This window comes from Myotis daubentonii, chromosome 16 (genome assembly GCF_963259705.1).
Source record: "Myotis daubentonii chromosome 16, mMyoDau2.1, whole genome shotgun sequence".
Classification (NCBI taxonomy): domain Eukaryota; kingdom Metazoa; phylum Chordata; class Mammalia; order Chiroptera; family Vespertilionidae; genus Myotis; species Myotis daubentonii.
In genome coordinates this window covers 19,920,142-19,941,491 of record NC_081855.1, presented here as the reverse complement: position 1 = coordinate 19,941,491, position 21,350 = coordinate 19,920,142, and the positions used below count along the sequence as shown (strand labels likewise).

The window sequence follows — 21,350 nt, the reverse complement described above, 5'->3', positions numbered from 1 at the left end:
CTTTGGAATAAACCTAGAAGAGGAATTGCTGGGTCATAAGGCAGTTTCATTTTTAATTTTTTGATGAACCTCCACACTGGGAGTCTTCCCTTCTCTCGAAGTTTTTGGAATAGTTGTGAGAAAGGATAAGTGTTAGTTCTTTGAATAATTGGTAAAATTCTCATGTGAAGCTATGGTCTAAGACTTTTGTTTGTTAGCCGATTTTTGATTCCTGCTGTGATTTTGTTGGTTGTAATTGGTCTGTTCAAATTTTCTGTTCTTCTTGATTCAGTTTTGAAAAATTGTATGTTTCTATGAATTTATCCATTTCTTCCATATTGTACAGTTTGTTGGCATGTAATTGTTCATAGTATTTTCTTACAATACTTTGTATTTTTGTGGTATCAGTTGTTACTTCTCTTTCATTTCAAATTTTACTTATTTGGGTCCTCTATTTTTCTTGAGTCTGGTTAAAGGTTTATCAATCTTGTTTATCTTTTCAAAGAAATAGCTCTTGGTTTTATTGATCTTTCATATTGATATTTTTGGGCTCTTTTATTTTTGCTATGATCTTTATTGTTTCCTTCCTTCTACTCACTTTGAGCTATTCTTTTTCTAGTTCCTATAGGTAAAAGTTAGATTATTTGTTTTAAGTTTTTCTTGTTTCTTGAGGTACACCTGTATTGCAGTGAATTTCCCTCTCAGGACTGCTTTCTCTGTGTCTGATAGATTTGGGGTTGTTATGTTTTCATTTTCTTTTTTTTAAAAATATATTTTATTGATTTTTTACAGAGAGAAAGGGAGAGAGATAGTTAGAAACATCGATGAGAGAGAAACATCGATCAGCTGCTTCCTGCACATCTCCCACTGGGGATGTGCCTGCAACCCAGGTACATGCCCTTGACCGTAATCGAACCTGGGACCTTTCAGTCCGCAGGCCGACACTCTGTCCACTGAGCCAAACCGGTTTCGGCATGTTTTCATTTGTCTTAGGTATCTTTCGAATCTTCCTTGATCTCATTATTAACCTATTCATTATTTAGTAACATGTTATTTAGCCTCAGTATGTTTGTGTGTTTTTAAAGGTGTTTTTTCTTGTAATTGGTTTCTACTCTGATACCCTTGTGTTTGAAGAAAATGCTTGACATGATTTCAATCTTCTTAAATTTATTGTGACTTGTTTTGTATATATCTATCCTGGAAAATGCTCCATATACTCTTGCAAAGAATGTATATTCTCCTGCTTTGGGGTGAAAGGCTCTGAAAATATCAATTAAATTCATATGGTCTCCTGAGTCATGTAAGGTCCCTCTTTCCTTGTTGATTTTGTCTGGAAAGATCTATTTACTGATGTCAATGTTTTGTTAACATCCCCTACTATGATTATATTACTGTCAGTCTCTCCCTTTATGTCCATCGGTATTTGCTTTATATATGTAGGTGCTCCTATGTTAGGTGCGTAAGTGTTTACAATGGTTATATCCTCTTGTTAGATGGATCCCTTTATCATTATGTAATAGCCTTCTTTGTCTCATTTTTACCCTTTGTTTTAAAATCTGTTTTGTCTGATATAAGTTTTGCTGTTCCAGATTTTTTTGTTTCCATTTGCATTAAATATCTTTTTCCATCCCTTTACTTTCAGTCTGTGCGTGTCTTGTATTCTGACATGGGTCTCTCGTAGATAGCATATATATGGGTCTTGTTTTCTTATCCGTTTAGCTACCCTGTGTTTTTCTAATGGGATATTTAATCCATTTACATCTAAAGTAATTATTGATAGGCACATATTTATTGCCATTTTATTGTTTGTAATTATGTTCCTCTTTTTTCTTTCTTCTTCTTAAAGAAATCCCTTTAACATTTATTGTAATACTAGTATGGTGGTAATGAACTCCTTCAGTTTTTTCCTGACTGGGAAGCTCTTAATTTCTTCAATTATAAATGATACCCTGGCTGGATAGAGTAGTCTGTGTTTTAGGTCTTTGCTTTTTATCACTCTGAATATTTTGTGCCAGTCCCTTCTGACATGAAATGTTTCTTTAAGAAATCAGCTGACAGTCTTCTGGGAGCTCCCTTGTAAGTATCTGTTTTTCTCTTGCTGCTTTTAAGATTTTTCTTCTTTGTCTTTAACCTTTGGCATTTTAATTATGATGTGTCTTGGTGTGGACCTCTTTGGATTCATCTTTTTTGGGATTCTCTGTACTTTCTGGACTTGTGTGTCTTTTTCTTTCACCAGGTTAAGGAAATGTCCCATCATTATTTCTTCACATAGGTTCTTAATCCCTTGATCTCTCTCTCTCTCTCTCTCTCTCTCTCTCCCCCCCCCCCCGCCCGCCCCTTTCTGGTAACCCTAGGATGTGGATGTTTTACATTTGGTGTTGTGCCAGAGGCTCCTTAGGCTGTCCTCATTCTAAAATTTATTTATTTGTTTTTGCTCCTCTGATTGGATGTTTTCTGCTACCTTGTCTTCCAATTTGCTGATTTGATCCTCTGCTTCATCTAACCTACTATTTATTCCTTCCAGTATATTCTTCATTTCTGACTGGTTCTTTTTTATGGTTTCTATGTCCCTTTTTATGCTTACTATCTCTTTGTTGAGGTTCTCACTGAGTTGATCCATTCTTCCCCTAAGTTCCTTGAGCATCCTTAGAGCCATTGTTTTGTACTCTGTATCTGGTAGATTGCTTGCCTTTGTTTCATTTACTGTTTGTTTTCTGGGGATTTTTTTCCTGTTCTTTCATTTGGGGCATGTTTCTTTGTGTCCCCATTTTGTTTCTGTATGTTGGGTAGATCTGCTGTGTCTCCCAGTCTTGGTATGGTGGCCTTATGTACTAGATATGCTGTGGGTCTCAGTGCAACCTGATCACCTGAGCTAGGTGGTCCAGGAGTGTCCCTTGTGTGAGTTCTGTGAGCCTTCTTGTTGTAATTTAGTCTTGACTGCTGTTGAGATATCTGTGAGTGGGGCTGACCTTCAGGCTTACTCTAATGGTTGACCCCAGTGACAGTGTACAAGCTGTTTTATGGGGAGGCTGACCCCATGAAATGGAATTTGTCCCAGGGGGTCTGGAGCCTGCTGAAATCTCCTTTTGGGTGTGCCCCTTGTGGCAGTCATTGGGTCATGATCTCGTGGTCTGATGTGGGCCTCTTGGGAGGGACTCTGCTGCAGGTCAATGTCAAACACTGCCTGTGACCAGCCCTGGGCCACCAATTTAGAGCTACAAAGTGATCCACAGTGTGGCTGTTTCTGCTGGTCTGGGTGCATGAGGGAGAGGCCATGCTGCTAACCAAAGCTGTTGTTTTAATTATTGAGTTCTTTCCAGATTTGGATGATTATAAAGAAAATTACTATGACTGTTCTTGTCTCTTAGTACATGTGTTTCTCTTGGGTATATTCCTGTAAATACGATTGTTACATTGTAGGTTATATGTTTATTCAACTGTAGAAGATAAAGATTTTTTTCAAAGTAGTTTCATCATTTTATATTCTAGTCTCCTGTCTTGTCAGCACTTATTAGTTTTTAAAAATGTAGGCACCTGATTGGTGTGTAAGGCTGTCATTGTGATTTTAATTTACATTTTCTGGATGAGTAATTGTGTGAGTACTTTCTTGTATATTTATAGACCATTTATATGTCTTAAAATTCCAGTTCATGCCAAAACTGGTTTAGCTCGGTGGATAGAGCGTCGGCCTGCGGACTCAAGGGTCCCAGGTTCGATTCCGGTCAAGGGCATGTACCTTGGTTGCGGGCACATCCCCAGTAGGAGGTGTGCAGGAGGCAGCTGGTCGATGTTTCTCTCTCATCGATGTTTCTAGCTCTCTATCTGTCTCCCTTCCTCTCTGTAAAAAATCAATAAAAATATATATTAAAAAAAAAAAATTCCAGTTCAAGTCTCTTGCCTAATCCTCCCTCCCTTTCCTTCTGTGTCTTTCACTTCCTCTTTTTCTCTTCCTCCCTCCTTTATTTTTTAATGATTTTTAATTCTTCGTAGGAGTGTTCTGCATATGGAACCTTTCTCAGTTATCTGATTGTACATATCTTCTTAGAAATAAGACATGGCTTGCTTTTAAATTTTGCAGTGGTGTCTTTTGATGAACAGAATTCTTAATGTTACTATAGTCCAATGTTGCAATCTTTTCTTGAATTTTTGTTTTTTATATCCTGTTTAAGAAGCTTTTCTCTGTGCCAAATTAAGAAGACATTTTTTGTTATTTCCTAGAAAAAAGTTTCACTTTCTTCCCAATGGATAGCCAATTGTGCTAGCACTATTTGTTTAAATAATTATTTTTACCCCCAAAGTGGCATATACTGCCACTTTTGTCATAAAATAACTGTCTGCATAGGTGTGGGTCAGTTTCTTGGCCCCTTGTTATCTTCCATTGATCTAATATTGGTTCTTATGCTCCTATACACTGTCTTAATTATTCTAAGTCTTGATACCCAGTAGAATAGCTTTGCCATCTGTTCTTCCAGAATGTCTTGACTAATCTTGACCTTTAGTATTTCCATAGAAATTTTAGATTCAGAACTTGTCAATTTCCACCAATCCTCCTGTTCCTCTGAAAACAGAAATAAAAAGCAACCTAATGGAATTTTGATGAGGAATTGATATCTTTATAATATTGAATTTCCCAATCAACAAACAGTGTATAATCCCTCTATCTGTATATATAAAAGCCTAAGCGACCAGTCTACCATTCAGTCGGTCGGCCAGTAGCTATGACGTGCACTGACCACCAGGGGGCAGATGCTCAATGCAGGAGTTGCCCCCTGGTGGTCAGTGTGCTCCCACAGCGGGAGCACCGCTCAGCTGACCAATGGGCGCCAGAGCCAGGCTCATGGCTGCAAGTGTATCTGCAGCAGCGGGAGCCTCTCCCGCGGACACTCCCCCTGCGCGCGCCTCCCCCATCCAGACTGGGACCAGGATCGGACCAGCACTGGGGCTGACCGGGCATGAGCCCACTGCCGCTTCTCAGTCGTGGGTGCGCCAGTATTGATTGCCCTAGGACGGGCGGCGGAGACCGCAGAGGAGCGGTAGCGAGCTTACCGAGCCGTGGCAATGGCAGGCGCAGTGGGGCCCAGCCTGGGCTCGGGCTGCCTGCCGCTTCAGCACTACTACATCCCTTGGGGGATGTAGGACTGCAGGTTGGCTGACCCCCGCAGGCCAGGCCGAGGGACCCCACCGGTGCACAAATCCGTGCACCTGGTTTATTTATATTGTTTTTAAATGCTCTCAGGAATTTATAGTGTGTCTGTGAATGTGTGTATGTGTGTGTATGGTTTTGTTTAGCATTCATTAGATTTCCTGGTATTGCTATTTTCAATTCGCTTATAGATGATGTCTTTTTTAAATTTTAATTTCTAATGTATATTGCTGATATATAGACATAGAATTGATTTTATGTATTGCTCTTGTATCTAGCAATATTTCTAAGCTAATTTATTTTTAATAACTTATCTGTAGATTATTTGTGTTTTCCAGTGTAAGAATTCATATCATCTATGAATAAAAACTATTGGATTATTTCCTCTTTTCCATCTATATTTCTTTTTTTGTATAATTTTCTGGTTTTATTTACTAATTTTTAAATGACTGATATAAAAGGTATGTTAAAGTCTCTTGATACATGAAACTTTCTTATTTTCTTATATTTTTATTCATTTTTGTTTTGTATATTTTGAAATTGTGCTGTTAGACGCATAAGAGTTCCTGGCTGTTAAATCTTTTTGGTGGATTTTATATGTTATTATTAGTAAATATTTCTCTTTGTCTTCTTTAATGTTATTCACTTTGGATTCTGTTCTGTTTTGTTTCATCTACCTGACTTGTTTGGCATTTACTTAGAATAACATTTTTTATTCCTTTATGTTCCATATTCCTTTGATGTTTTATTTTAAGAAAGTTGCTTGTAAATAGTTTGTACAGTTCTATATTTAACCTACTTACATTTACTGACTAATGATGCATTTGAACTTTTTAATTTTATTTTATGTTTTTTACTTGTCAAAGCTTCCCCCCCCCCCCCAACTTTGTTGTAATTGATTACATTAATAAAGATTTCCTTGTTTCATTGTGTTTCCTCTACTGATTTGAAAGTTATATGTCAGTTCGGTTTTCATTTGATTTATTTAGTAGCTTATTGTACTACCTCTAACATGAATGCTGCATTATTATTAGACATTTATTCACTATAATGTGATATTCTCTTCATTGTCAGGCAGTTGGAACTAATGTAGCATCTGCCTTTGCCAGCCTTTTCCCTTCAGGAGAAGTATCATGTCTGTTTGCCATTGTGTTCTTTATGACCAGCCCAGTGTCTGACACATAGTTAGGCACTTGGAGCATGAAATGGTACCTCATTGTTTTAATTTGGATTTCTCTGATTCCCAGTCACCATATTTTCATGTTTTTATTGACAGTTAAGCTTTTTCTATATATTGCTAGTTTCTATCCTTAGTCTATTTCTCTATAGGATTGCTAATTTTTCTTATAGATTTGTGGATGTTCTTTATATATTCTGCATATTTATCCTATGTTAATTATTTGCATTACAGATCTCTACTTCCACACTCTAACTTATCTGTTAACTTTATGGTGTGTTTTTGTCAAAAGGAAATTGTAGCTTAGTATAATTAAATTTAAATATCTTAATATTATATTTGAGTTTAAGAAAGCCTTTTCTGTACTGATATCATAATCATATTCTTCCTATATTTTCTTCTAAAAGCTGTAAAGTTTTCCTTTTACATTAGGCCTTTGTTCCATTTAGGACTTAAGTGTTGTTCAGTGTGAGGCAAGGATCCTGTTTCATTTTGTTACCTGTGGACATGGATAGTCTTAGCACTACTGAGCACAGTTCATATTCACTGATGCTCATGTTGCCTTTGCCATAGCCATGTTGCTCATTGGTTTCTGCCTGACCCTGCTTCACTCCCACACTGCCTTGATTATTACAGCTTTATCATGAACACTGCATCTCTAGTGGAATAAGCCACCCACTCCTTCCCCACTCCACACTTTGTTATTGTGCTTCACAATTATTTGGACTATCTTGGGATTTTCCTCTTCATAAGAATATTGGGGTCAGCCTGGTTAGATCCCCGCAAAAAAATCTGTTGGAATTTTAATTGGATTTGCATTGAAAATTATAGATTACTTTGGGGAGAATTGACATCTTTACAGTATTCTTTCCATTCATGAAAATAATTTATTCCTATCATCTTTTTTCACATCCTTTAAAAATACCTTTAATTTTTTAAAAAATATTTTTATTGATTTCAGAGAGGAAGGGAGAGGGAGAGAGAAAGATAGAAACATCAGTGATGAGAGAAAATCACTGATCAGCTGCCTCCTGCATGCCCCCTACTGGAGATTGAGCCCGCAACCCAGGCATGTGCCCTTGACTGGAATCGAACCCAGGACTCTTCAGTCCACAGGCTGATGCTCTATCCACTGAGCCAAACCAGCTAGGGCAAAAAATACCTTTAATTTTTTTTTGGTAAAAGTGTTGTATATCTTTTCTTAGTTTTCTTCCTAAGTGCCTTATAGTTTTTGTTGCTAAAGTTAATAGTATTTATTTCTGTTATATTTTCTCATATTATTTTGAAATGTGGGAATGATACTGGTTTTTGTATGTTTTTCTTCTTTTATATAGAAAACTTGTTAGTTGTAATTGTTTGCCTGTAGATACTCTTGATTTTCTATATAGAAACCATTATCTTATCCTCAAAAAAGGCAGTTTTATTTCCTTTCCAGTTGCAAGGTGTATGTCATGTATGGAGTTCAGACTCTATTCTGTATCAAATTAGGAGCCATCAAAGATTTCAACAAGTGACATTTAAATATTTACTTTTTCTATTTTTAATCCTCACCCCAGGATATGCTTACTGATTTTAGAGAGCGGGGAAGATTGAAAAAGAGAGAGAGAAACATCCATGTGAGAGAGAACATTGATTGGTTGCCTCTGCATGTGCCCCGACTGGGGATCAAACCCGCAGCCTGGGCCACACTGGCCAGGGCAATATATTTACGTGTTAGAAAAAACAATTTTGGTAGCCAGGTGAAGGTGTGATTGAAGGTAAAAAGGGGTTACTTAGGAGATGCTGTCACTACAGTCACAAGGTATTGCAAGCCTGACCTTGGGTAGTGGCAGAAGGGGAGGAAGGGCAGAGATAAGTAGGAGATATTTTAGAATTAGGGACAAAGGGACCAGGTGAATGAGTAAATGTGGGAGGTAAAATTCAGGGCGTCAACCATGGCAGGGTTCCGGCTTGTAGAAGTGCAGTAGGAGTCATAGGCGGAGGAGTAACATTGGCAACAAGGAGCAGACCTGTCTATAGATAATCATTCTCTCCCACTTGATTTGAATACCTTGTCCCTCAGTTTGTCCTTTCCAAATCTCCATATAGATAAGTATCCCCCTGATGTAGAGCTTCCGAGGACCCCGAGGTTGGAGAGTGAGCTGGAGGCATTAGATGCGGATATCCTTCCAGAAGAGGCTCTGACTATTCTAGACCAAAACGCAAGCTTCAAAGAAGAGGCATTGGCCCCGGCAAAAACAAAAGCAGCGGGGAAGAGGCCTGTGACTGACAACGTGCCGGGCAGGAGGAGAGATGCTCTGGCACCGGCCAGATCCCAGCAAGTATGAAATCACTCCTTTCTTTTGGCCCATTGAATTCACCTCACACTGTCCAGCCTCACAAGGGCTGGTAAGGTGGAGCCAGGATTTGAGTTCTTAGACATTAAATGCCAGAGCCCTTGAGTCCAACTACCTAAAATAAGCTGACTTAGCTGAGCTCTAGGTTGTTTTTATTTTTTACCCAAAATAGCAATTTTTAATATTGTTGCTCGGACAGGATATTCTCTCTTGCCCTGGTTTGCTAATATCCTAACTTACTTGATACCAAGGTCCTAATCAGACAGGCTATTTTACCATTCAGGTTTTTCTGTTTTTGATTTGGAAGTGTGAACTTTGAGGAGATTAAGATTTGGTTCCTGCTAAAGATAGATATTGGTAAATAAGAACTACTCAGTATTAAAGGCATCCTAGGGTGAGTTCTTTTTAATATGGCTTTGGAAGCCAGCTGGCTTGAAACTAGATTATATTTTAAGCTTCTCGTTAAAATTTAACTTAAGGCCCTACCAGTGGGGAGTGGCCAGAAGACACCCTCATAGTCTAAATATTCTTAATGTGGTGCCTACCATTTAATGGTGCTGTCCAGAATCTTCTGTAGCAAACCTGTATTATTATCTGGTGGCCGCAGGAAAAGGAATGAGCAGTTACCACCAGTTACCGACGGATCATGGATTTGAATCGACTATTCCTTTCCAGTCATACTCTCTGGGGGTCGTTGGGAAGGCAGAACTGAGCCTGTGAGATGACAGAGACACCTCCTTTTCTGTAAGGTGGTAACAGCCTGAATCATTCTGTGTAGATGAACAAGCCTTTCTACTTTGGTCGTCATACTCTTCTTATATTAGCTCATTTAACCTTCTAGAAACTTGCAAAGAAATGATCTGCTTCTATGCCCTTCCTTGTTTCACTGCCCTAAGTATATTTTTGCTACAGTCAATAAATTCCTTAAGCCAGTTGGAGAAAGACAGCTATCATATGATCTCACTCATATGTGAATCTAAAGAACAAAATAAACTGATGAACAAAATAGATCCAGCGACATAGAAACATGGAACAGGCTGATGAATTGCAGCAGGAAGGTAGGGGTGGGTGGGAAGAGATCAGCCAGATAATTTATATGCAGATGTGTATATCCCATGGACACAGGCATTCGTGTGGGGTGGGGGATGGGCTAGAAGGGGTCAGTGGGGGGAAAAGGAGGACATCTGTAATACTTTTAACAATGAAGATAGAACAAACAAAAAAAGACATTATCTCCCATTTTACAGACGAGAAACCTGAGGCTCAGAGAAGTTAACCAAGCATGTTTTACAGTTTAACCCCCTTTTTTTGGTTTGTTTAATTATGAAAACATATATCAAAAGATGGCAAAGCTGTGGATTCCAGTTTTGCATCTCCCCTCCTCCCTTACCAACATTGTTTCTGTGTCATTTACACCCTCCCCCAAATTTCCACCTCAGTGCTTCCCAGCTAGATCTTTGCTGAATGGATGCATGAATAGCATGGGGGCACTTGTAGCTTCAGTAAGTCAGAGTTCCTTTGACATCCCTTTGGTTTGATAATTCATATTTCTCTCTTACAGGGACTTCACAAAGCTGAAAAAAGTAGACCAACCCAATCTCAGGGCAAAAGCAGGTTGCATCAGACAACAGTTTCGTCCAGATTAAAAATCAACCAACAGCCTCTGAAAGACACTAGGGCTCCTTGGATACCTCCAAACCCCACGTCCCCACAGGCGTCTCCTAAATGGTATGTAAATCTTCAAGGGACCGTTTGGGTATGTGACTACTTTTCCTCCAAAAGATGACCCATTGTTCAGCGCAAATAAAGCAGCAGCCTTAGTTCCCATTAAGAAGCTTTTCCTACCTGACGATGGGTAGTGTAGGCTCCATGGGCCACCCCAACACCTTGTGGACATGTGTCATTGTATGGAGGCTCATCAACTTTCCTCACTCATCTCTTCCACCTAATACCTTCTAGTTACTTGAGGCCAGGAACTGTGCCTCCCCTGTAGCTGAATGTTCAATGCCTAGCACAGTGCCTGACACTTAGTAAATCTTAGCAGGAATTCAGTACGTCTTTGCTGGATGGATGAGTGAATATTTTAAAGTGATTCTAGTTCCAGATAATTATGACTTACAAAACCATAACAATCTCACAGACACTGTCTGACTGCAGGGGACAGTTGGGATAATGCTGACATTATTGCTGTGTCACCTCATTCCACGGAGCTAGAGAGAAGGTATTGTCCTCCAGGGGCATCGGGGTCCAGTTAGGTGGAAGCAGTCTTTGTGGAGTTGGTTAGAGGGGAACTTGTTTACCATGGGACAGTAGTTCTTGAAGGCACAATGGGAAGTACAGGAGGTAGGACAGTAAAAGGAAGGTAGCAAAAAGCAGTAATGTGGAGAGCAAACGAGTGAGAGGTTCGGTGACTGAAGGGGCCTGCCTTTTGGGGGCTGGCAAAAGACAGGCTAAGAAGCCTGGTAGAATGGATTTCCCTTAAGATTGAATGATTCTAAATGAATGGTTCTGCTTATCCATCAACTCTCACTTTAAAGGTGAAGAAGCACTGTCTAGAGAATATACTGTCTTCCTTATATAGCAGAGCTGGGACTCATAACAGGTCTTCTGATTGCTTGATGTGCTTCTTTCATTTTTATTTCTCTCCTCTAAAGTCTGTCTTATATATATATTTTAGTATAGAGATGTGAATTCAGTTGGTAAACATCAATTAGCCGAAGTTTATATTGCAGCTGAGTGTATGTGTGGCGGGTAGGGAGGGGAGTGGATAATAAGGCCTCCAGGCTCAAAGTGCTGTATTAGGCCTATAAAGGTAAAGGGTTGCTTCATAATATGGAATGAAATTAGTGACCCAAGTCTATATATTATTACAGGTTTTTGTTGAACTTTACCCATTATTCTATAATTGACTTTTCCCCCCCTATTTAAAATAGTGATTGGCCATGAGTGGTGGTGGTCAGTGGTTAGAGCGTTGGCTCCCCACAGTGAAGGGTCGCGGGTTTGATTCCCAGTCAAGGGCACGTAACTGGGCTGCAGGTCGATCCCTAGCCCAGGGCATGTGCAGGAGACAACCAATCAATGCGTCTCTCTCAAGTTGATGGTTTTTTCTCTCTCCCCTCCTGCCCCCTTTCCACTCTCTCTGGAAATCCGTGGAGAAAATACCCTCGGTGAGGGTTAACAAAATAAAATAGTGATTGCTTCTTTGGAGCAAAAGGAGGACTTCTCTCTTGATACTGAGCCTGAGTCCTGGGGGATCTCACCCTTGTTCACATTCAGTTCCCCGTTAGGGCCCCGTGCTGGAGATCACTGTTCCTAAATGCTTTATCTTCTTTGAGTGTCACCTTGCAGTGAGCCATTGGCTGTGGAGGGAAGGGTTGCAGAGATTTACTTTCCATTTCTTGCAGTGCTGCGTGGCTGAAGGTGAAACCTAGCCCCAAAGACGCCACGAAAGAGCAGTCTGTGGAGCAGGAAAGTGCTCAAGAGGAAAGCCAGCCGGGAGGTGCTGTTGAGCACGAAGCAGTTAGGTTTGTGCTGGTGTTTTCAAATCTTTGACAGAGTAAGGGCCCCTTTCACATAGATTCTAAACGAACTTTCTCCTCTTCCCGTGTATAAAGTGGTTATTTAAAATGTAAATTATTAACATTTTCTGTCAAACTATTCAGCTTAGACAGTGAATCCCTTTTTTATTCCTTATTTAATTCATTCAGAAATTATATGAGTGTCAAGTGCTTTACATGTGTTAGCTCTGAATCATTATAACCCTATAAAGGAGGTACTGTGGTTATCACTCCCATTTTTCAAATGAAGCAAGACACCTTCAGTCAGTTACCCATGGTCACACTTTTAGTCAGTGACCAAAGCTGGGATTTGAACCCAGGCAGTCTGCCCTGGATGGTGTGTTACTCTGGTTGCTCAGCACAGCAGGGTGTTTAAGATCTAGGATAGAAGTTGGAGGAAGAAAGGTTAGGAGAGGTAGAGTTGGGTGTCATCTTTGAGGCAGTGTTTGAATTAGGCAGGCAGGTAGGTGATATTTACAGGGAAGAAGTGGGAAACAGAATTTAGTTGTGGGTCAAGGATTGAGCTTTGGGCTAGCTCCCCGGGAGCAGGAATAGGAAGGGGAACCAGTGGAAGAGCATCAAACAGGAAGGAAGAACAGAGCAAGGTAAGATGAGGAAGCCAGGACAAGAGGGCTCCAGCGAGGGGTCATGATTATCAGTGAGCCTTTAAGCTTGCTTGTGCCGTGGACTTCTTTGACAGTTTGGTGGCACCTTTGGACTTTGTCCAACAAGAATATTTGTAAATGCATAAATAAAATGTACATTTAATGAAATATTTTTAAAAAGTTATATGTGTGTTAGTTGGCTGCCAGGTGCTTGTTTTGTATACTGTATAGTGGTGAGCGCTATGGAGACTTAAAAAAGGGCAAAAAAGACCAAATCCTAGCCCCTGCTTGTTTACCATCAGTAGGAAGGACTTGTCATTAGCTGCAATTTAAGATGGAACATGGTGGTTACCCTAAGAAGCAAAGGGTTAAGAACAGAGGTTTTAGAAGGGAAAATTAAGTAGGATTAAAGAGTAGGCCCTAAATAAGGGATGATGGAGCGAGAACATTCCCTATGAGGACAGCAGTGAAAACAGGTCTCTGCATTGGTTTGGCTGAAATTGTTCTTGAAATTATGGGAAAGCAAAAATGAATATGGACCATTAAATAATTTAATAATATTTACATATCCTAAACCAAAAGAATCAGAGCCCATCCACACAAGGTTAGCTTTTCCTTCTCTTTTATTTGGCTTCACTGTGCCTTTAGGGTTCTCCGGGAGTCCATTTCTTTGTCTAGCCGTGTAGGTACAGCAACAGCTTTATTTTACAGCTGAACAGGAAATCTAAGTCCGGTGATGGATAGTTTTCTGGAGAATATTCGGGCGCAGTTTTTGTTGCTCTGCACACCAGGAGTGCTTGTGCCCGGAAGTGTCTTCTTACCCGGAACGTTACCTGGAGAGCTTACAGGGTCCAGAGAGGTTGTGTTACCTTCTGCGTCCTTCCTGGAGGCAGGATGGGCACTCTGGTATCCCAGTCTGTGTCTGTGGTATTGGCACCTGCAGACCGAGGCAGAAGTGGTCTGACTCTGTGTGTTCTGTCTGCTAGACTCGCTTGGCTTGATGCAGAAACTTCCAAAAGATTGAAGGAACTCGGAGAATTAAAAGATGAAGAAATGGACAAAATGCAAAATCAGAGGTAAATATCTGTTTCTGGGGTAAAATAGGCTTGATCTATATCATCTAACTATTTTAACAGCTAGCTAATTGAAATTGTTTAAAGGTGTAGTCGCACTTATGTTTATTGGCTGCCTGCCTGCTCAAAAGATTTTGAAATCGCCTCAGAAGGCTGCAGTGGAGCCAGGATTGGAGCGCAGGGGAGTCCTGGCGGCCGTGAGGAGAGCTGGGTGGCTGTTCTGTACTGTCCTGTAGGCTCCATTGGCTTGATCAGCCATGGGCAAACTGCGGCCCGCGGGCCGGATCCGGCCCGTTTGAAATGAATAAAACTAAAAAAAAAAGACCGTACCCTTTTATGTAATGATGTTTACTTTGAATTTATATTAGTTCACACAAACACTCCATCCATGCTTTTGTTCCGGCCCTCCGGTCCAGTTTAAGAACCCATTGTGGCCCTCGAGTCAAAAAGTTTGCCCACCCCTGGGCTTGATACTGAAAGGATTCTTGAACTTGAGCTTTCCTCTGCAGTGGTCGGCAAACTCATTAGTCAACAGAGCCAAATATCAACAGTGCAACGATTGAAATTTCTTTTGAGATCCAAATTTTTTAAACTTAAACTATATAGGTAGGTACATTGTTATTAACTTAATTAGGGTACTCCTAAGGCTTAGGAAGAGCCACACTCAAGAGGCCAAAGAGCCGCATGTGGCTCTCGAGCCGCAGTTTGCCGACCACGGCCTAGGGCAGTGATGGCGAACCTTTTGAGCTTGGCGTGTCAGCATTTTGAAAAACCCTAACTTAACTCTGGTGCCGTGTCACATATAGAAATTTTTTGATATTTGCAACCATAGTAAAACAAAGACTTATATTTCAGTGTTCCCACGCGGGCTAAGTATCCCGCTGTCTCGGGTCAGCTACGTTATTGCCTTTGGCCTTCTGCCTTCAGCACCTTTCCCCTTCCCTTTGTGGGTGTGTGTCTAACTCTGTTATTGTGGCGCTTAGGGAGGGAGCAAAATTAGTTTCATTTGTCCAGTCATCTACCATCTTTAGTTGTTTAAAGGCAGCCATTGTTCTTTTAAAATGTACTCAGAGCCTCACGTACTTCATTAGATGTTTGATGCAGGACCAGCAGTGTTGCAGCCACCTGGAAGCTTGTTAGAAATGCAGAATCTCAAGTCTCAGTCAGACCAACCAAATCAGAGTATGCATTCTATTTTTTATTTTTTATTAATTCTCACCCAAGGATATTTTTCCCATTGACTGTAAAGAAGGGAGGGAGGGAGGAGAGAGAGAGAGAAACATCGATATGTGAGGAAGCATTGATTGGTTGCCTCCTGCGTGTGCCTGGACTGGGACTGGGGAGCAAACCCACAACCCAGGCATGGGACTTGACTGGGAATCAAACCCATGACCCTTTGGTCTGCAGGCCATTGCTCTAACCACTGAGAAATACTGGCCAGGGCTCAGAGTCTTATTTTAACAAGACCCTAGGAAACTCGTATGGCCCTTAATATTACGGAAGCATTGCCCTGGCCAGTGTGGCTCAGTTGGGGCATCATCCCATATACCAAAAAGTGGCTGGTTTGATTCCTGATCAGGGCAGTACTCGGGTTACGGGTTTGATCCCTTCACATAGGTGTTTTTCTCTCTACCTTTGCCTCTGTCTAAAATCAATGTGAAAAAAAATGTAGGGAAGCATTGTGGGTTTATAAACATTAGATTTTCGTTCACCTGGAATGGTAAATAAATATGTAAAATAGAATATTTTCTTGCTTTTGATTTTAATTCTCTATTTTATTTCTAAATAGTGTTTCTGCTACCCAGCTAGCAGACAAGGTAGAGAAGGCAGTCCTGGAGCGGTTGAAGCCTCTGCTGGCGCAGGCTCAGGTAACACACTTCACCTCATATGCTTGCCGTTGGGAAGTTCCAGAGTAGAAGGAGTTGCTACAGAGGTCCCACTGACCGCTCGTAGGGCTGCGTGTCTGGCAGATGGAGGGTGCAGCGCTGAGCCGTGCTGCACAGTGCGGTGCAGTGCTGGCTGCGAGGGCCTTCCATTGTGGGCTGGTGATGAAGACAAGGGGGAGAGAGAAAGTCCCACTTTTTAGGAGGTGAGATTTTAGTTTGGGGAATGAGTTTAGATTGCATTTTCATTCTTTTTATAAAATACATGTTTTTATTAATTTCAGAGAGAGGAAGGGAGAGGGAGAGAGGGATAGAGACATCAATAATGGGAGAGAATCATTGATTGGCTGCCTCCTGCATGGCTCCCACTCTGCCCCCCACCACGGATCGGGCCTGCAACCTGGGCATGTGCCCCGACCGGAATTCGAACCTCGACCTCCTCGTTCATGATCAGCACTCAATCACTGACCATACCAACCAGGCACAATTTCCATTCTTAGCCAAATGTGTATCGGTGGTCATGTGTTTAGCTAACTAACTGCTTCTGCTCTTTCACTTCAGTGGTTTGAGATGATTGACTATTTTCCCAAAGGAGAGAGATTCCGGGGTACAGGCCAGGGCTTTTTTGAAGGTGGCATTGCATACAGCTCAGCAGCAGGTTGTGCATCCTCTTAGGCTGAATGTTGTGGCCAGACCCTGTGGATCCACCTGTAAATAGGAACAGTCTGTGTGTGTGAACGGATGAGGCCACAGAAGAATATTAGCATCTTAAATGGAGCAATTGGCATTCTGGGCCCCTGAAAAGGTCACCGAGTTTCTGTAGCTCAAGCTTAAGAAATGTTGAATTATTATTAGAGTCCATGGGAAGCTCAGGACTATAGACCTGGGAGGGGTCCTAGAGACCATGTCATCCAACCTCTTCATTTTATCAATGAGTTAACTGGAATAGCGAAGTGGAGTAGTTGCATAAAAACACACAGCTACTCTGACGATGTTTACAAACCGAGGGAGGAAAGGGGCAGAAAGCCAAGATCAACACATGACGTTTATTTCCATAAAGACAGAGTGCTTCGAATTGCTACAGAAAGCCTCCTGCAGCTAACGCTGATGAACAGTCCACACAGAAGTCACTCCATTACAGGATTCATTTGTGCTACTATGGGTTGTAAATTTTCATAATTCATGAGCTTGCTTGTCTGTTTTAATAGAGAGTCAATTCTTCTGTGGGAGCAGATACTCATTTGAAGGATCGCCCATCGGCAAACACAGGGACAGCCCAGCCTGCAGAGGAGGTGCGTGTGGTATTATTATGTGATAATGTCTCCGGTTGTAAGGAAAATGAGGCGCACGTTGCAAACACTAGATTATCTTATGCAAGAAGTGGAAGTTATTTTTCATGTGTGGTTTGTTCATGCTTACAGTGTGTATGTAGCATGAGGAGTTAGATCCGCCTTGCAAACAGCTCTGGAGCCACAGGTTCCTGTTAGCGGCTCTTTTGCGCTCCTCGTGATGACAGAATGTGGGTGCACTGTGTGACCCTGAATGCTGATGGCCTCCGGCAGGAGAATGGCTGTCCTCATTTCCTTTCATTCAGCCTGGTTTTGCTCATTACTGGCCTAATTTCCTTTATACTCGGGGCCAGCATATTTTGAGTGTCCAGTAATGACCAGTATCTGGCCGCACAGAGAGAAAAGACAGCCCAAGGAAAAGTGATCACATTTGAGGGAAGAACAACTGGCTTTGTAGTTGTCCAGCCTCTGGAGGACCGCGGGCCTGCTCCCACCGGCCTAGGCTGTGAGAGGACGGTGCCGACTGCACCACTGACCCCGTGTGCAGGGTGGAAACGAGGTAACGGTGGCTGCGCAGAGCAGGTGTGCAGATTTCGGGGTCAGGAGGGAGTTGGAAGGAAGCGCCATCAGTCCAGCCGCCTTAGGAACAGGAAGGAAGGTAGCAGGTTTCCAGAATGTATCCCTATTGTAATTATTAATCAGAGTTTTCTTTATAACTGCACCATGATTAAATCTTAATGTGTCTCTCTTGCATTGATGTTCCTAATCTTTGTGATTATAAGTTTGTTGTACAATATTTTATGACAGAATCTCATGTGAGGTGAGGCTTCTGAGACTGGAAACTGAAAGCCTGCATTTAGCTCTTACAAATCGGGGATGCTATGTTCTGGTGCTCTGTGCAGATAGCCACCAAGTGGTACTTTTATCCTAGTAAAATAACGAGGCTAGGGAGGCACCTCCACAAATGAAGTGATTATAAATGCTGTCTGTGAAGTGGACATGTTTGAATATTATTAAGAATAGTCAGTCTTGGGAATGATGGGGGGCATGGGGGGTAATGTGGGGATAAGGACACACATGTAATAAAAAATATATATAAAATCAAATGCTTCATCCAGGTGTCAAAAAAAAAAAAAAAAGAATAGTCAGTCTTCGCCCTGGCCAGTGGTTAGAATGTCAGCCCACACACCAAAGGGTTATGGGTTGCAAGCTCAATCCCTGGCCCGGTCAGGGCATGTGCAAGAGGCAACCAATCAATGTGTCTCTCTTGCATTGATCTCTCTCTCTCTCTCTCTCTCTCATATCCCACCCTTCCACATTCTCTAAAATCAGTGGGAGAAAGTATCCTCGGATGAGGATTAACAACAAAAAGAGTGATTAGCTTTCTATGTAAGAATTACACAGATAAGTTTGCATTAAATGGTCTTTACTATAACTTATGGAAGAAGAAAAGTATTTAGTGTTATGGCCGCTGTTAAACGTCAGGATTGTTGTAAAGAGTTCCATACACAGCACCATCAAGAGTCAATGCTTTTAGCCCTGGCGGTTGGTTGGGTGTCATCTGAAACATTGATGTGAGTGTGAAACATCAATTGGCCGCCTTTTGCATGCCTCCCACCAGGGATTGAGCTGGCAACCTGGGCATGTACCCTGATTGGGAATCGAACCAGCAACCTTTCGGTGCATGGGACCATGCTCACCAGCCAGGGCATAATTTTTATTTCTTTAACTTTGATTAAGATTGGATACTTATTCATATCTTTACTGGCCATTAATAATATATTCTGTGAACTATTATTGTGATACTGTGCACAGACAATACTAGTATTACTTGGTTAATGCTACTGTTTAAACGACTGGTGAAAATTGTACTGATATTAATGATTTTGATATTTACTAACTCAGAGGAGGTAAAAACTGCCAGTTGGATCACCATATGATGGGTTATGATCAGCATTAATCTTTAGGTTCCTCTGCTGGCTTTGGATTGCCTTCCCATCCTCCTCCCTTGTTTCGTAGGCTACTGCTCTTGATTGTAAATCCAACAACAGTCCTCAGCTGGACGATATTTTGGACGATACCACTCGTGAGCTCCGGGCTGTGACTCATTCTAAGATCTTGGAGCCTGACGCCTTAGCCACCTCGGGGGACGGCCTGTGTCTGGAGACCATGCTGCTCCGAATGGAGGAAATGGAAGTAAGGTCTGGGCTGCAGGCTCTGGTTGGCCATGGTGGTGGTGGTGGGGGTGGCAGCGCCTGGCCCCTGCTGAGCGCAGGTCCTCCGCGTGCGTTTCTGTAGATGAGCAGGACTTCAGAATCACATCACTGGTTTTAAATCCTAGTTCAACTGCCAACCAGGTGTCTGACCTTGATAAAGCCACTTATCCTCTCTAATAAGTAGGGTGCTTTTAAAGATAAAACATGGCGTGAAGCCTCATCATGCTGATAGTCGCTTACTACCTGACACATACCTCAGGAAGCAACCCTTATCGCTACCCCCTGGTATCGCTGATGTGGTTCAGAAATTACCAGGACAGGGGCTTCCTCATGCCTCAGCGCGTAAATGCTGCTCGTCTGCCTCTGCTGCCTGGCTGGCCTGGGATCCTGACATATCACAGATACGTTTGCTGCCTGTAATTTCCACCATATGACTAGAATGCTTCTCTCAGAATCTTCAGTCTCAGACATCACCCAACCCAATCCCAGGACTGCTCAGAGCAGGAAATTGAGACCAATAGGGAGTAAGTGATGTGGCTAAGGTCACAAAAATTCCCGCCAGAGCTGGGATGAGACTCCGTCCAGGTCTCCTAACACCAATTCAGCATTTTCTTTATAACTGCACCATGATTAAATCTCATCGTGGCTTTGCTGCTAAACAGAGACATTCACGGGAAGACAATTTTTTGTTGCTTTTTGAAAATTTAAAGATGTGTAGTTTATCCTAGTCTTTTAACTGATTTCTCTGTCTTGGGAATAACTGTCTAGATCTGGTGTCCAATGGTAGTCTCTAGCCAAATGTGGCTATTTAAATATAAATTAATTAAGATTAAACACACTACTCATATTTCAAGTGGTCAGTAGTTTGTGGTTACTGTATTGGGCATGACAACTATAGAACACAAGTGACCCAGTGCACGAAATTCGTGCACATTAAAAGGGAATTAATTAGAGGAAATATTTTAATATTGCTATTTGCCCTTTCTCTATAATAGAAGTGTCAGAGATGAAAGAAAATTAGTAAAATATATATGAAAATCTTCCTGTCAGAGTCTGGGGCGTGCCAGGGGAACCAGAGTCAAGTCCCTGCCCACCCACATGCACCTCAAAATCGCACAAGACCCAGACCCAGCCGGCCCCACCCCCATTGGGCTAGATGCAAACCTTTCTGTCCCTACCCCCGTCGAGCCCGCAGGGTAGGGGCCGTGGCCTCGGGTCGCCTGGCCAGGGTCAGGGGGTGCAGCCTGAGTCCCCCATCAAGCCCTGCCAGGCAGGGGCACAGCCTCAGGTCCCCTGGCCCAATGCCAGGGCAGAGGGGCATGGCCTGAGGTGCCCCGGGCCGGGGTAGGGGCCACACCTTGATGTCCCTGTCAAGCCCCGCTGGGTGGGGGTGCATCCTCAGGTCCCCTGCCCCTGCCCAGCACCACGCAGCCTCAGGTCCCTGCTGATTGCTTGTTAAGGCTCGTTACGGGAACTTGTACTCCGCTGTGGGTGCAGCCATCTTGTGTTACGGGAATCCCACCTCTGCTGTGGGCACAGCCATCTTTGTGATGGCATGACGGTCAATTTGCATGTTCCCTCTTTATTAGATAGGATTTCCATCCTCACAGCAAGCTCCAGTGGGCAGCGTTGGTCTAGATTAGATTAATTAGATTAATGGCTTCAATTTTAGACTTCATCTCATAAGCTAATCACTTCCTGGCCTGGCAGATGCTCATTTCTGGCAACGTGTCTGTATCAAATGTATCTGCTGAGCTATGACATTTTTGCTAGCTCTGGTTTGTAATGAAACTAATTTATTCTCATCAATTAAACTTTTTTTTTTTTTTTTAAAGAAATACCAGGAGACAGTTCGCCAAAGATATAATAAAATTGTATATTCTGATCCTCAATTTTGGATGCAGGAAGAAAGAAATGGTGAGTGCTCCCCTCACTTTTCCCCCACCATTATATTCTGAAAATTTTGAACATACAGAAAAAATTCTACAGTGAACACCCATACACCAACCTCATAGATTCTACAATTAACATGTTGCTATATTTGCTTGCTTTATTTATATTCTGTCCATCCATCAATTCACCTTATTTTTTA

At 41.9% G+C, this 21,350-nt stretch overlaps 1 protein-coding gene across 8 annotated transcripts in view; it reads left to right on the top strand.

Moving 5' to 3' along the window:
- Nucleotides 1-21,350, top strand: part of KIAA0753 (KIAA0753 ortholog) — a 64,405-nt gene that overhangs the window by 24,913 nt on the left and 18,142 nt on the right. For all 8 annotated transcript variants that reach the window (XM_059669008.1, XM_059669009.1, XM_059669007.1 and 5 more), the window contains exons 8-15: nucleotides 8,388-8,620; nucleotides 10,197-10,363; nucleotides 12,040-12,159; nucleotides 13,784-13,873; nucleotides 15,660-15,738; nucleotides 16,962-17,045; nucleotides 19,062-19,238; nucleotides 21,094-21,175. In XM_059669008.1, coding sequence (XP_059524991.1) covers nucleotides 8,388-8,620; nucleotides 10,197-10,363; nucleotides 12,040-12,159; nucleotides 13,784-13,873; nucleotides 15,660-15,738; nucleotides 16,962-17,045; nucleotides 19,062-19,238; nucleotides 21,094-21,175 — 1,032 coding nt within the window. The remainder of the gene's footprint in view (nucleotides 1-8,387; nucleotides 8,621-10,196; nucleotides 10,364-12,039; nucleotides 12,160-13,783; nucleotides 13,874-15,659; nucleotides 15,739-16,961; nucleotides 17,046-19,061; nucleotides 19,239-21,093; nucleotides 21,176-21,350) is intronic.